We start from the raw sequence: 16,597 nt of genomic DNA on the forward strand, positions 1-16,597 counted from the left end.
TGGATAATGGCATGGTGTTGGGTACTCTTTAAAAAGCAGTGAATGAAACACACACACATACACACACACACACACACCCCCCCCCCAAAAAAGGCAACTGTAAAAACACCCAGATCTATAATATTGGGCTGCATCCAACGTTCTCTGTCCTCTGGCACAAAGGGGCATTTGCAATGCTGAGGAGGGCAAGGGGGGGCACTGGGAGAAATCAAGGGGTGAATATATCAAGGGGTTCTCCCTTCTCACTGTACTCAAATGTCTCCCTCTTCCATTCCTCAGCTGCCTTAAAAGATGTGGAGCCCTCAAATATTTCATGGTAACTTCACGCAATGCATTTCACTTCTGTTGCCGTGTGTTGTCCTCAACATGAAGTTCCCCGGTTCAATGTAGTAATTTAGAACAACTATTTCAAATGATAAGTGAACACCCATATTGGTACAAGTTCCATCAATGGAACCTTCTCGAACTGAACAAGCCACGTGACAGGTTTTCTCTCAGGATTCTATTCATCTTCATTTGTTGTAGACACCCATCTGTCTCAAGATGTCACTGGAGTGACCTCCCTGGGGTGCAAGCCTCAGCAGTGTGTGCGGAGTTCCTGGGCTGCTCAGATGACCTCCCTCTTGGCCTCACTGCTGTGGTCCAAAGGAAAGCAGAGCAATACACTTGGCACCAGCTTAGCTGCAGGAGTTGCCAGGAAGGCAGTGTGCAAAGTGCCACCCAACTGTCTTAAGGACTCCACTCTGGATTTGTGTTGGGTTTACTCCTTAGCCCTCTCCTCTCCCGAAGATATCCTGCAACACAGCGGAGGTTTAAGACCAGAGTTTTCCTTCTCCTAGATGGGCTACCTTCCCAGGTTGCCAAGCCCCATCTGCCCCTCATTTCCCTCTACAGCATGTGCAGAAACCACCTTCTTAAATGTTGGACCCACTCTTGGTCTCATCCTCTCAATCTGCCAGAGCCTGTCTTCACATGCAGGGGAAGTCCCTAACTCGCCAAGGGTTTAAGGCCTATTGGCTACCCTCATCTGGTTTAGCTGCCCAGTTGAAGCTTTTAGAAGCCACAGGTGAGAGCCGAGTGCAGGGTGGAGACCAAAGGTGGACAAACTACCTCAGAAGAAGCACAATATGTCCCTCCCTCCCTTAACACCGCCCAATATGTATTATGGCCTTTTAAACCATGCCAGAGATTAGAAGAGCAAGGTTGAAAACGGTAGGTCCAAGCTATTTGTTAACTGCCTTGTGTATAGAAATTTAGAAAGGTAGCGCTGTGGGTTAAACCACAGAGCCTAGGGCTTGCCGATCAGATGGTTGGTTGTCCGAATCCCCACAACGGTGAGCTCCCGTTGCTCGGTCCCTGCTCCTGCCAACCTAGCAGTTCGAAAGCACGTCAAAGTACAAGTAGATAAATAGGTACCACTCTGGCGGGAAGGTAAACGGCATTTCCGTGTGCTGCTCTGGTCCGCCAGAAGCGGCTTAGTCATGCTGGCCACATGACCTGGAAGCTGTACACCAGCTCCCTCGGCCAGTAAAGCGAGATGAGTGCCGCAACCCCAGAGTCGTCCACAACTGGACCTAATGGTCAGGGGTCCCTTTACCGACCCTTTACCTATACAAATTAAATTAAATGAAGGTCAGGTATGTGGTCCTCTTGCTGTTGGACTCCAACTCCCATCTGCCCCAACCACTATGGCCAATTGTCACATGTAATAGGAACTGCAATCCAACAGGCTCTCAATCTCTCCTGTAGCTTTCTCTCGTATCTGATAATCAAGGCAGAAGTAATCACACTTTATTCTGGAATCTGCAGTGAGTGCCCAGCGCTGCTCAGGAATTTGTAGAAACCAAAACATATTTTGATTTTAAAATGGATAGTATAATTTGTGAGTTTGGACCCTTCAGGCCCCAAATCAGGCAAAGTCACACCAAGGCCATGTCATCTGCCTGCTATCTTGACTCAAAATGGCAGCTGGTGTCCAGGTGTCTGCAAAGACTTCTGCTCCCACCTCCGGAATCCTTGTGCAACATTTGACAGCAGTATCTTGAGCAGTGGCTGAATTCTTAGAGAACAGACAGACAAATCACTTTCCATAATAAATAGTAGATTAAAGTAACAACCATAGTAATACTGAACAAGTATGTCTGGACTTAGCAATTCTGCACTGTGACTTCCCATCTTTTTTTAAAGGCTGACTCCTTTTAATCTGTATTTAAATTAATTGTTTTCTTTTCTCTTATGTCTTATTGTAATTTTATTGGTGTTAGCCACCCTGAGCCCGGTTTTGACTGGGGAGGGTGGGGTATTATTATTATTATTATTATTATTGTTGTTGTTGTTGTTGTTGTTGTTGTTGTTAGCTATTACTCTCAGCTGTGTTAAAAGAAGACTTGAAAGGAAACACCATATTGAATCACCAGTGTTTTCTTCAGCCGTGTTAGACAGCACACACCTGTCTTCGAGGCTGTATCCTATCGCAAACTTAGGGGATGGGGAAGAATGACTTTTATGCTCGACCTTTGAGCTGTATACAGTATTGTTCTAATTCTGAATTACTGCAATCAGTTTCCGTTGAGCTTGCATTGCACCTAGTTAATCGTTTATTAGTGGCCCACCGTTGGACAGGAAAAGGGAATGAAGAAAACATAAGCGTTTTTATCTCTTGTCTCGTAACACTAAATCTCAGAGACAGCCGGTGAAGTCGAATGTTGGAATATTCAAGAGAGAGAAAGGAAATATTTCTTCACACCACACAGCACACTATGGAATTTACTCCCACATGGGGTAGTGACAGCCATCAACTTGGATGGCTTTAAATGAGGACTAGACATTATCATGGAGGATAAGGTCACCAGTGGCTGCTAGCCATTATGGCTATGTCCTACTTTTACTGTTGGAGGCATTATGCTTCGTTGGATACCAGTTGCTGAGAGCCATGGATGGGAAGAGAGCTGTTGTGGTCAGATTCTGTTTGCAAGCAACTCGTGGGCCTCTGGTTGGCCCCTACAAGACAGGTTACTGGACTAGATGTGGATATTCAGCCCTCATTGGCCTGTTGGACACATTTTTCAACTTCACCTTTCTTTCTTTCTTTCTTTCTTTCTTTCTTTCTTTCTTTCTTTCTTTCTTTCTTTCTTTCTTTCTTTCTTTCTTTCTTTCTTTCCCCCCAGGGGGACTCCAAGAACCAATTCTTCTTCTAGCAGGGAAAGAAAGGGAGATTCCTTGTTGAGGTCTCTCCCTCCCCCCCCCCCCCCGACGCTTTGGGAGGTTGGGCTGGGGAGATGCAGTAAGTTCCTTTGGACCTGCTCCCAAGCAAGGCGGGCACTCAGGGCTGCTCTCACCCTTTTCCCACTGTCCTCCGCATTCCCCTCCTCCTCCTCCTCAGTTGGGGCTACTACACATGGGGAGGTGGGGAAGGTGACCTAGATGATCAGAGGTCTGGAAGCCAAGCCTTATGAGGAACAGCCGAAGGAGCTGGGTATGTTTGGCTTCGAAAAGAGCAGACTGTTAGGAGATACGATAGCCGTCTTCAAATATTGTATCTCAAGGGGTGTCACCTGGAAGAGGGAACAAGCTTCTTTTCTCCTGCACTGGAGTAGGGTTGCCATATCTTGAAGAGCAAGAAAGGGGACAGCCCGAGCCGCTGCCAGCCTGAGCTGGGGAAAGAGGCACGCAGGGCCGTCACTGCCATGAAGACATGTCCAAGATTTCCCGGACATATGACAACCCTACTCTGGAGGGTAGGACTCGAACCAACGGCTTCAAGTTACAATAAAGGAGATTCTGACTCAACATACAGAAAAACTTTGTGACAGTAAGAGCAGTTCGGCAGTGGAACAGTCTCCCTCGGGAGGTTGTGGACTCTCCGTCCTTGGAGGTTTCTAAGCAGCAGTTGGAGGGCCATCTGCCATGGATGCTTTGGCTGAGATTCCTGCATTGCAGTGGGGTTGGACTCGATGACCCTCGGGAACCCCTTCCAATTCTATGATTCTATGTTCCGACTGGGTGCTGTGGCATCGTACTAACTCCTAAAATTAAATCCACAAGGACATCATTTGGTCCCTCTGACTCAATCTGATTGCAGGGACTGTATATTTAAGTACTGTACAGTATGTTCCTCCAGCCTGACTCCTCCCAAACTCAGATTTATTGCCAAAGCAACAACTCGTGGACTCCAATCTCCAGGGCAGAGCCGTTCAAACTTTGGAGGCTTGGCATTGCAGCTTTGTGGCTTGAGCTCCTGGCTGTCATGGACGCGCTGGAAGCAATATGGGGCTTGCTGCGCATTTTGCTCGCGGTGGCTCTTCTGGCTTTTGGCCTTTATTGCTGCTACATAAAATCAGTCCACATGAGGTATGATCACATCCCTGGAGCCCCAAGGGTGAGGTAAGAGGCTGGCAGGATTGTGATACTTAATGAGAGACGCCGCAGGGAGGGGGGCTGTTAATTCTCTTGGACCTCCAAATCGTAATGTACAAACGTGTGCTAGATATATTGTGTTTTTCCTGTGGCCAGACTTTGACAGGAGGAGGAGGCAGGGTTGGCAGGACATTCCTGCACAGGAGGAGGGAGGTGGTGAGCTTTTCGCCTCAGGTGGCAGAACTTCCTGACCCTGGTGTTGCTGGTTGTAGTACCTGGAATAATAATTTTAAAAATGAACAGACATGCAAGTTTATGATCTCCCCTTTGTCACAGTGGGATGGATCATGGGCTGTTGTTTCTGGGATGAGTAATGCATGTTCCTTGGAAATTGGTGTGTGGAATCACATAGGCACTCCTGGTTTGACTTCAGTGCAAAATACTGTACAGTGGTACCTCGGGTTACAAACACCTCAGGTTACAAACATTTCGGGTTACAGACTCTGCTAACCCGGAAATAGTACCTCGGGTTAAGAACTTTACCTCAGGATGAGAACAGAAATTCTGTGGCAGCGGGAGGCCCCATCAGCTAAAGTGTTACTTCAGGTTAAGAACGGTTTCAGCTTAAGAACGGTTTCAGGTTAAGAATGGGCCTCCGGAATGAATTAAGTTCGTAACCAGAGGTACCACTGTATGATGTTCTTCATATAGTTTCATAACATATAGTTTCTTTTTTTAAAAAAATGTTTTGCAGCTTTTTTCTTGGTCATGGGCCACTCATTTGGAAAATGGTTAAAAACCAGGAGCCATTTGCAGATCTCTTTCTGCAGTGGTAAGTTACTTTCAATTTTTCAGAGAGCTTGGTATAAGAGGCTATGACCCTCAATGCAAATTCAGACCAACAATCGATGTCGTCAAGAACCTTTGCCCCAGCTGGGCATGTTAGGAGAAACATAATTCACTACTGGCAGAATGGGAAAGTCCCAGTTTGTGCAAAACAAAGTTTTCCCAGAGTGCCCTATGGTTTGCCATAAAATTGGAGGAATGGCAAATTAAGAAAGGAATGTGCAGCCATCAACACAACTCTTATGTAGCACGAACCCAACCTAATATGTACATTTCCATTAACTCTCTTGAGTAAAGGGAATCTAGAAATCACCAACTATGTTCTTGCAGTTTATTTTGCTTGTTGGTAATTTACAAGCGTTTTCTACAGCAAGGGCAAAGTTGAAAACTTCTACTTCCAGCCCATGAATGACTTCAGATATGAAATATTTTCCATATACCTGGGATAGGGTCCAATCTTATATCTGTCCCCATTTGAGGGCGGAGGGCACTATTTCAATAATATTCTTACCAGGTGGTGTTAGTGGACTATCCATGCTCTGGAGTTGCTCTTGTTGAAATTCAGCACTGCTCTGGAATCTCCAAAGGCCAAATCTCCCCCCACAGTAGGGCCTCCTCTTACTCCAATTGATGGTGGCATGTATTGTCCAGAAGGAGCAACTTGTTCACAAGATAAACTTTGCACAGACATGATCTTGGCAACATAGAATCATAGAATCATAGAGTTGGAAGAGACCACAAGGGCCATCCAGTCCAACCCCCTGCCAAGCAGGAAACACCATCAAAGCATTCTTGACATATGCCTGTCAAGCCTCTGCTTAAAGACCTCCAAGGAAGGAGACTCCACCACACTCCTTGGTAGCAAATTCCACTGCCGAACAGCTCTTACTGTCAGGAAGTTCTTCCAAATGTTTAGGTGGAATCTTCTTTCTTGAAAGCATATATTTTTTGTTCCAGTTTTTCAAAACATGATGCAACGTTCCATATAACTTGCTGTCTGCTTATCTCTGGCAAGCTTTCCTTTTCCTTTTGAAATACTTTGGATGACTTTCTCTTCATAGGGCTGAAGAATATGGACCAGTCGTGCGTTTTAATATACTTCACAAAGCTGTGGTCTTAGTATCAAGTCCCGAAGGAGTGAAGGTATTGTCACAATTCTACAACTTCAGAGGTATAATAGTTTATCTAGGGCTTTTATTCCTTTTGAATGTGGTTACTGGAGATTCACTTGAATTTTGAGACCTGTGGTTTATTTGTGCACATGTGCAGGCCGACAACAGGTGAAGAAGATTCAAAGTGTAAGTTGCTCCGGTAGACACTACATTACCACTAGGCTTCTAATACCTTTGGCGCTTCCAATAAATCACATAGCTCTCACTTTTTCCTTAGACCCGCTCCCTCTAAAATGGCCTTCCCCAGCTTTTTGTCCTCCAAATGCTTTGGACTACAGGTCCCATCAGACCCAGCCAGCATGTCCTGAACTTCTGTAGGACACCAAGGTCAAGCACAGAAAACTGGTCCAGGTGCCAACATGATCCATGATAAGGTCATGGAACAGTCTATAGTCACAGGGACTTCAACAAGGTCATAAAGGAGGTGGTTGCCTTCCTCCACCACCATTAGGCCTAAGGAACCCCAGACTTGTCTTGTTTCTAGCAACTGGAAAGCTCAAGAGGAAGGGCTTATCCATACTGGTCTTCTAACCACAGATACTGGTCCTGAAGGAGTTCATCATGACAAATCTGGGTTCATACGTGTATACTATGTTCTTGCTCTCGGACCTGGACCTTTTTTGGCACCGGGGTTCTCAAGGACGAGCGGTGGTGGTGACTCCACCTCCTTCTCTGACAGCCCCAGAGGTTCTTCAGCAGGTCCCAGATGGTCCCTCCAGTGGATCCTCAGGACTGGTTTCAGGGGACCCTGCCTGCTCCCAGTGGCAGAGGAAGAGGAGTGCAGGGGGAGCGCACCGCTTCCGGCAGCGCGATCCCGGTGGGGTGCAATCGTGGCTGCTCCCTTGCCCACACTGGGCGCCACACTTCCAGGATGCATGCCAGCCCTCCCCCCACCTGCTCTCCCCCCCCCCGATGCCGGAGCATGAAGCTCCACCACTGCCTCAAGGTCCTTGACCTGTGGGGTGTCTTGTTTGTCCTCTGTGGGTTCCATGTCTGGTACCAGGTCAAGCATGTCTCCAAGTTGCTTCCCCTACCATGTGGACTGACCCACCTGCCAAGCAAAGCCCTGTGCAAAAGATCCGCCAAATTTAAGCAAAGTATTCTGAAATAACTACCCTTAATTGGACCCTGACCCCATTTGTAAAGGCAGAAGGAAGGTACCCCTCCCCCGCCCCCATCCTCAAATTTGAGCCCAGCACACTGATTTTAGAAATCAGTTCTCCTAAATTTAGCGCTTGATATTCTTAGTAAGGAGATTAACCAAATTTCAGAAAACTGACCAAAGGATTTAATTTTAGGAGTTCCTGTTGTCACCACAGTACCCAAAAGACCAAGAATATGAGCGTGCTTCTAATCTATTTGGAGAAAGGTAAGTTTATATAAAAGGAAGTTGCAATCAATAAGTATGACGAAACAACGGCCAATTTCCAGCCTGAAATCAATAAAAATAGGGACATCCTAAGGAAAAGCGGGAGATTCCATGATCAAATCAGAAATCGGGACTGCTTCTATAAATCCAGGACTGTCTCCAGAAAATAAAACTTGGAGGTAGGGTTGCCAGACTCAATAGTGGACAGGACTTCTGTGCCTTTAATTGCCCTGCTCTCTTTTGAGTCTGGAAACCTTCAAGAAAAACCAGTAGACCCTTTGCTTGGAAATTAAACAAATGGTCTGCTGGTTTCTCTTGAAGGTTTCCAGACTCAAAAGAGAGCAGGGCAATTAAAGGCACAGAAGTCCTGAACTATTGAGTCTGGCAACCCTACTTGGAGGGTCTGTGAAGGGTCTGTCTAGTCCAGAGTCAATGACAGCCATGCTTTTCAAAACTCATGGCCTGAAGAGATGGATTTGGAGCACAGAAACAGCAGGTGCAAAAAGGCTTAAGCACACACACACCCCAATTGAGTATCAGTTCTAAATCCTTCCCCTGAAGCACTTTCCAACTTAAAACCTGTGATGTGGCTCAGACCTGAGCATATGCCTGTCATGTGTCCTGCATTTCCCCCCCCCCCTCCACGTTGCTACACAGCCTTGTACCTAGATAGCTGTGGACGTTTTCCTGAATACTCCATGCAATCTGTAGCATTAACAAGAAGAGCCCCAAAGCGGCTCAGAAGAGAAATGGTTTACTAGGTACGCAGCATGCTCAGTAGATAGAAATACCAGTAAATCCACAATGTAGCTCAAAGGCTAACAGTTGGCAAATATTTATGCTGCAGTTTAAGGGTGGAAGATGTGGATACATAACCTTTCCCCCACCTGCCTGGCTTCTGTTAACCTGTGATCCCAGAGAGGCGATTGTTGCAGCTTGTGAAGGCAAACATATTTGGTACACTTTGACCTGTGAATCTGTGCTAACGAAGAATAGTCGAAACAGGGCCTTGTCCTGATTTTTACTGGAATTTACCTTTATTTGCCTTCAACATTGGGATTGATTCCCATTTAAACTTCGCATCACATCAATAAAACCTAGTGAAGACTTATTCGAAATCCATCTTCTTTTGGCCTGAGTTATTGCAATTTATCGTTTATTTCCGTTATCAAATGCGCCTAGGTAGTCGAACAGCTTCCTCTGCATGTATCTGTTGTTTTTCACAATTTTCTCTATTGAATTGGCAGACTGCCCTTTGCACCTTGGTTTCTGAATGTTTCAGAAGTCAAACGGTCTTCCGGAACGGATTACCTTTGAAAACCGAGGTTCCACTGTATTTTGGATCCCTGTCTGACGAACCATGAGGTTAGGAGGAATATTTAGCAATGAAAACTTAGTGGGTAGCATTTTTTTTAAATGCCAAATTGTACCATATTTAAGAAAAGGCAGACATGTGAAAATTAAAGAGGGGGAGTTGATAAAATAAGAGTTTTGGTTCACACATCTAAGGCTCAGTTCCGGTAATCCTTCAAAACAAGGTTTGAAATATTGGAAACAGGCTGTTAGAATCATGTCCTCCCTTCTTCCTTCATGCATGCCAATCTCTTCCTTTTTCTAGTTTTTTCTAACCACTGTTTACCACAACTTCTGAATCAGGTAAACAATGACCAGAATTCATTCCAAAGCCTGGTTTCCAAAGCCTGGTGGCATATCCCTGATTCTCCACACTAGATTAGAATATGACATCTGAACTAGTCCATGAAGGGTATAATGTTTTTCTCCATTTCCCGCAGATTTTTAGGGAATGGCTTAGTAAGTGATCTCGACCATGCCCACTGGTACAAACAGCGGAGAATTATGGATGTGGCTTTCAGTCGAAGGTAAGGCAGAGAACACAGGCAGCTGCCTGGTGCTATGACCAGTGGTCCATCTTGCTCAGCATTCATCTACAATGGTTTGCCACAGTTCTCCAGTGCTTCAGATAGGAATCGTTCCCACCCTCCCAAGAGGAACCAGAGATTGAACTTGGGGCCTTCTTCATCTACTCTGTGCACAGAAGGTCCTAGATTCAGTCCCCCAGTGTCTCCAGCTGGAAAAGACTCCCTTGGGTCTCAGCTAAAGGTAAAGGGACCTCTGACCATTAGGTCCAGTCGTGACCGACTCTGGGGTTGCACGCTCATCTCGCATTATTGCAACGGGAGCTCACCCCGTCACAGGGATTCGAACGGCCGACCTTCTGATCAGCAAGCCCTAGGCTCAGTGGCTTAGCCCACAGCGCTCAGCTACACAGCTGCAAAAAAATGTTCTAAATGTGTTGCGAAGTGCGATATACAAATGTGACGCTAGATGGCGACAATGAGCTATGCCAAATTCAATGTATTTTTCAAAACGTTTTTTAGAAAAAGCATTTTCACAACATTTTTTATATGTGTGTAGATACCAGCACTGAGAGTCTCTGCCATTCAGTGTAGACAGTGCTGAACTATATGCACCAGCAGTATGACTGGATAAAATAGCTCTGTATGTTCCTATGGATTTTATAAAAGAAATTCTTAATTAGGGGTGCAAGAAATTGCTCTGAAGGATTATTATGCAAGATCTTATATCTCATTGATATAAGAAATTCCTTAATTGTAGCTCTCAGAACACTTTCCAACGCTGCACAACTGTTAGACCTGTGAATTGATCTGCATATTCATCAGCTTTTTAAAAATAAAATAAAAAATTCAAAATGTATTATGAACAAAGATAGCAGATTTAAATCCTTTTTCAGAGCAGCTTCCCCTATTTGTTGTGGGTGTGGGCGTGCGGTTGTATCCATTGAAGAAAAAATGAGTTTCGTCCATGAAAGGCTAGACACATCATGCTGTGTGGTTCCCAACCTCACTCTCCATCAGTGAAATGCAGTGGAATAAACAGAGAACCTCACCATGCAATTATTCTATGGCATGCCATTCTGCATGCTGAGTGTAAAGTGCACCCTTAGCAAACCATCGCCAAAGCCAACAGTTTCCTTTGCATTGATATTAGTGCATGGATTGCCAACACATCTTGACATTGGGCAAGGCCGTCTTAAGCTTATCTGGCACCATGGTGCAAATATCCCTCCAGCGCCCCCCCCCATTTCCCTCCCAGTGGGCCAGAGGCAGAGCAGGGCAAGGTGGATCGGGGCGTGTGTGCAGTGGGAGCACTTGTGCACCTAAGCATGGGGCGACGGCGGAGGGCTCCCCAAGAGCGCCCTTATGTGGCAGCCGGCTGGCCAAGCCAAGAGCCCTTCTGGGGAAAAGCCAGCGGTGGGATGGGTGGGATTGCGTAGGGAGAGCTGCTGCTCGCCGGAGCTAGCCAGCACTCGGCAGGATAGTGCCCATGCTGGCCTGGCGACCATAGCTGCCAAGTTTTCCCTTTTCTCGCGAGGAAGCCTATTCAGCATAAGGGAAAATCCCTTAAAATAAGGGATAACTTGGCAGCTATGATGGCGACTGAGAGGTGGCCCGCGAGCCTTGACCTCCAGCCATCTCGATCCGCCAACGCGCCCTCGCCAGCCGCGCTACGAAGCACCTCCCGGTTGGGCACGCCGTGAGACTCCTGGCTCCTTTCCCTGGCAGGTTGCAGGCCCGATCCCAGCTGCTCCCGCCTCCCGCGGCTCCTCCTCCTTTCGCAACCTCGGCCAAAGCGGCTGTGCGGCGCTGCCGTTCAGGCGCCAAGTTCTGGAAGCATTTGGGGGGGGCGCCTCCGCCATGCCGCGCTGTGCCCGGAGCCTCCTCCCTGCCGGAGGAGCAGCACTCTGCAGCGCTGACGGAAGGCTCGCGGCCGGCTTCCCTGCAACGGCGCCTTCAGCCCAAAAAGAGGCGGGCGAGGGCAGTGCTGCTGGCGGGGCTTCAGAATTTGTCGCCCTGGCGCCTTGTGCCAGTAGCCTCTATGGCTAAGACGCCCCTGGTTGGAAGGCCTCCCCCCTCAAGTCTAATTGCACCAGTCACCAGAGTCTTCCATCCTCATCTGCAGTTGGCTTCGAAAACTTGAATTGTTGCTTCAAGCCTAATTGGTTTTTTTTTAAAGAAAACTTTCCTTCTTTAAAAAAAATTACAAAGAAAATCATCAAACATTAAAAAAAACCAAAATAAATAGACAAAAAAGGGACAAGAAAAAGAAAAATATACACATTCAATGCAAAGTAAATACAACTTAAATACAGATTAAAATTAAAATACTTCCAAATGATGATATATCGTTTCCTTTAGCTTTTATTTATTTCCTGTTTTCTTATTATTATATCATTTTACCCCTCGCGGGTGAGTCCTTTTCTTTTCTTTTTTTTATAATATATTTTTATTAATTTTCCAATTAAAAACATTTATATCACATCCATTATTTCAAATTATACAAAATACATATCAATCAAACCGAATGTTATGCCAAATCATCTAAATTTTTTCGGGGTTCCCATGCTTCAAGAAATTGGGGATTCCTCGCAACTGCTCACTGCCGTCTTTTTTCTAAAGTCCAAATCATCACTCAAAGTCTATAATAGTCCCGATCTTTCCCTTACAATCACATAGATGTTTTCCTCTGTCATCCGATTTTTTCCCAGCTGCTGAGATAAATATCAAACAAGATTTCACATATGTTCTTTCTCCTGTGTGAGTTAATCAGTCCAGCCTCCCCATAAATCTTCTTGGTCTGGAGCGTCCCTGTTGCGCCGATCTTTCAACACGAAGCAGCGCCATCTTAGAAAACTCAAAACAGTTTCATTTTCTTCTCATAACTATGTAGATTAACGATCTTTATGAAATTTACAGCTTTTCCAGGCAGAAGATCCAGTCATCACATTATGCATAGATTCTTGATAAATTAGTGGCTCTCCTTGCCCTATAGCTGAACTTAGCTTCAGGTCGCTGTTCAAATTCAAAGTGCGTCACATCTCATAAATCCTCCGAACGCATTCCAGACACTCCTTCCCTCCAGCTAGAGGGGGGCTTCTCTCGTCAGCAACTCCACATCTTCAAAAAATATACTCAGTATCAACAGTTTATAAAAATCAACTCACACAGATCCCTTTTATTTCTCTTTTGTTCCAAACAAGCCAGGACATCACGTCTGGGAAGGTACGGAGTAACTCATATGCAAAAAATAAAAAAAAGGTCTCACTTCCGTTGTCGTTCCGTCCCCATCAATCCTCCTTTCAGATAAGATACAGCCTTTGACTCCTCACCCTCAGCAGCGTAAATTCCTCAGCAGTAAACAGAGCTTCTGCCCCTCCTTCTGAAGTATGTCCATGGATTTAAGCCTAATTATCTTCTTTAATCATGGAAATCCCCACCATGCAGGTTAGTGTCCGGGAGTTCCGGCATTCCTCATAAGTGCTACAGCCCAAGCCCCCCCCACTCCTTTAACCATCGGAGTGGGTTAGGGGGCATCGCGGGCCAGCGGCCCCTCTCCGTAACCCCCGGAGAGGTAAGGGGGTTGCCATTTACTCCCCTAGCAACCGCCAAATTCCTTATGAGGGTTGGAGGGATGGAAAACAGGTCAGCCATTCCTGCAGGCGGAAACTGGAACCCTCGAGTCCTTTTCATATTACTATTCACACTCTCTCTTTAAACGATACGAATTAATTTAGGCAAACTACCAATTCAGTATTTATACCCTCTTTCTTCAGGTGTTCCTCCACTAATTTCCACTCTTTTTGAATTTTCTGTTTTGGTGTATTCCTTATGGCCACCGTCATTTTATCCAAATTCATATATTCTATCAATTTGATTAACCATTCCTGGACAGATGGTACTGCTGCTGCTCCTGCGTACAATATTATATTTCTCCTATCCCTCGGTATATTTTCTGGTATCATGCTTAACAGAAACACTTCTGGGTTTTTTTCCCTTTCAAATGTTGTTTTTAAAATACTTTTCAATTTCTCATAGATCTTATTCCAAAATTCTTGAATTTTTTTACATTGCCACCAACAATGCATAAACGTTCCAACCTTTTCTTGGCACTTCCAGCATTTATTGGCTCCTGTCTTATCAATTTTACTTAATTTCTCGGGGGCCATCTGTAGGTCATTTTCAACATATTTTCCTTTATTGCCATGCAAGCTGTGAACTTCATGCTTTCTATCCAGAGCCTCTCCCATTGCACGCTATATATAACTCTGCCAATATCCTGTGCCCATTTTATCATTACATTTTTTACTTCCTCATCCTTGAGGTTCCATTCTAACAACAACAAAAAATCTAGTAATTTGCTTATCTGTATTTTTAACTTCAGTCCTGGTACGCACCAGCGACACATATCCAGAGATTTGTGCACACTGAATCAGCAGAGTATGGCAGAAACGATGTGGAGCTTAGGTGTGTGCATTCTAAGTAATTTATTAAGCAATATATACAGAACAAAACAATCATGGCATCCCCTCACATCTTCTCCAAGAGAGAGAGAGAGATAAGTACAAAAGAAAAAAGGCAGCAAAAGAGATAAGACTAACTTCCGTTCTCACACTTTCCAATAATAATAATAACAATAAATTGGACAGTTACCTCACTCGCTTGATGGGAACCTTCAATGACCAAGCAGACAAACTTATAGAGGAGCTGGAGGGAAAAGCCGACGGAAAAACTGAAGTCGATATGCTGAGCCTGCTGAGTCGAGTGACCCTGGACATCATTGCAAAGGTACATGCTAGATCAATTTCCTGTTGTTGGACTCCGACTCCCATCATCCCTGATTTTGCTCTGGGAGATGGGATTTGGAGTCCAACAACATCGATCAGACCACAGACTCCCCACCCCTGTTTTAAATGTTATGCCTGCTGAGTTCAGCTCCACCACAGAGAATTTCTTTTTTATTTCCCATTTTTCTTTTTTCTTTTTTGTTAAAGCACAGACCATGACAATAAATTATCAGTTTTTGTCAAATTAAAGTACAGTACTAATGTCATACAGATTATTATTAAACCCTTTGTAAACAAAAGAACTAAAATTACTTACCAAACATTGAACAACCATTCTGTATTTTTGAAATCGCCAGGTTCATCTTACCATAATTACTAAAAAAAAAAAAAACCAGACAAGTTCATGGTGCTTTTAATTTATTTTATTAATTCAAAATGTCTTGCGTGCTCTTCATTGTAACAATCCCAGAACAAAGTACATAAAGGGTTTTAAAATAGAACACACACAAAAAAAACACAAAAATATACAATTGTCACGAAATTAAAAAACGCCTGCTTGGCTGCTTCTTGGGAAAAAAGCAATGACAAACCTAGACGGCATCTTAAAAAGCAGAGACATCACCTTGCCGACAAAGGTCTGTATAGTTAAAGCTATGGTTTTCCCAGTAGTGATGTATGGAAGTGAGAGCTGGACCATAAAGAAGGCTGATTGCCGAAGAATTGATGCTTTTGAATTATGGTGCTGGAGGAGACTCTTGAGAGTCCCATGGACTGCAAGAAGATCAAACCTATCCATTCTTAAGGAAATCAGCCCTGAGTGCTCACTGGAAGGACAGGTCCTGAAGCTGAGGCTCCAATACTTTGGCCACCTCATAAAAAAACTCCCTGGAAAAGACCCTGATGTTGGGAAAGATTGAGGGCACTAGGAGAAGGGGACAACAGAGGATGAGATGGTTGGACAGTGTTCTCGAAGCTACGAACATGAGTCTGACCAAACTGCGGGAGGTAGTGGAAGACAGGAGTGCCTGGCGTGCTCTGGTCCATGGGGTCATGAAGAGTCGGGCATGACTAAACGACTAAACAACAACAACAACCTTACAGGAGACATTGGGATAGTAGTTTAGAGAAAATCCCTGGAGAATGGTGCGAGGGAGTGGAAAGTGGCTAGCTGAGAGGGCTCCTCCAGCAGAAAACTAGTGTTTGTTGCAACTGCTACTTAATAAAACAACCATGTTAACTATGGTCTCAAGTTATTGAACCCAAAGGTATTTGTGGACGTGGCCAACCTTAACAAACAGTAATAGTTAAACAAACTTGCTCTGGCCTGAAAGCTTGATAAACACCCGAGCAAACAAGCATAGCTGGCACTGAAAACTAATCAAGGTTGGCACCAGCTGCACTGCAAAGAGGAGGGAGTTCCCTAACTGGGATACCACCACTGAGAAGGCCCTCTCAAGTGTTGCTGCATAACATGCTACAGACAGCTGCGGCATTGCTTTGTAAGCCCCCAAATGGGAACAGAAATGATTCCTGCAAACGGCTCCCAAGGAAGACGTTCAAGCAGGGGTAGGGAACTGTATCCAATCAGCGGGCAGGATCCACAACTGTCAGTCACCTGGTGTTTAGGGAAGTTTTTAATGTTTGATGTTTTGTCATGTTTTTAGAATTCTTTTGGGAGCTGCCCAGAGTGGCTAGGGAAACCCAGGCAGATGGGCAGGGTATAAATATTTATTATTATTATTATTGTTGTTGTTGTTGTTGTTGTTGTTGTTGTTGTTGTTGTCACAAGGGTGACTATAGGGCACTCCCACTGCACCAGCCATTCCTGTCCATTAATATGGTAATACAAGGGTTTCTACAGCAGCCCCTTCCCAGACCCTCAGACCAACCTTCTCATTTTTCTGAATGTTATCAGGTGGGCTTTGGCCTAGAACTGAACACTGTCTATGATGACCAGACACCTTTTCCACGTGCCATATACATGGCCCTACAAGGACTATCCAAATCTCGCATTCCTTTTTTCGAGGTGAGTGCAGACATTTATTTATTTTCATGTGAACTCGCCCTATGCAAAGATTTTGCTTGTAAAGCTTATTCAGGGGGTCTCCAAAATCCTAGAATTACGCCTGCCTTGCGGAATGTTTGTAACTGGGACTGTCTTGTGTTCAGAGAGCAGGGACTCTGGGAAAC

The 16,597-nt window shown here is 45.0% G+C and overlaps 1 protein-coding gene across 4 annotated transcripts in view; it reads left to right on the forward strand.

The window, feature by feature from the left end:
* Positions 1-2,774: 2,774 nt before the first annotated feature.
* LOC118080655 (cholesterol 24-hydroxylase) overlaps positions 2,775-16,597 on the forward strand; it is a 28,675-nt gene continuing 14,852 nt past the window's right edge. Inside the window, exons 1-7 of one of the 4 annotated variants that reach the window (XM_060271923.2) lie at positions 4,003-4,350; positions 5,111-5,188; positions 6,264-6,345; positions 7,673-7,743; positions 9,537-9,623; positions 14,270-14,408; positions 16,323-16,433. In XM_060271923.2, the coding sequence (XP_060127906.2) occupies positions 4,109-4,350; positions 5,111-5,188; positions 6,264-6,345; positions 7,673-7,743; positions 9,537-9,623; positions 14,270-14,408; positions 16,323-16,433 (810 nt within the window). In that variant the 5' untranslated portion in view covers positions 4,003-4,108. Of the gene's footprint in view, positions 3,012-4,002; positions 4,384-5,110; positions 5,189-6,263; positions 6,346-7,672; positions 7,744-9,536; positions 9,624-14,269; positions 14,409-16,322; positions 16,434-16,597 lie in introns of those variants that run through there. The other 3 variants (XM_060271921.2, XM_060271925.2, XM_060271924.2) reach the window with 3 other exon arrangements.

The sequence above is a fragment of the Zootoca vivipara genome, chromosome 1, assembly GCF_965207765.1.
Source record: "Zootoca vivipara chromosome 1, rZooViv2.hap1.1, whole genome shotgun sequence".
In the NCBI taxonomy this organism is placed as follows: Eukaryota; Metazoa; Chordata; class Lepidosauria; order Squamata; family Lacertidae; genus Zootoca; species Zootoca vivipara.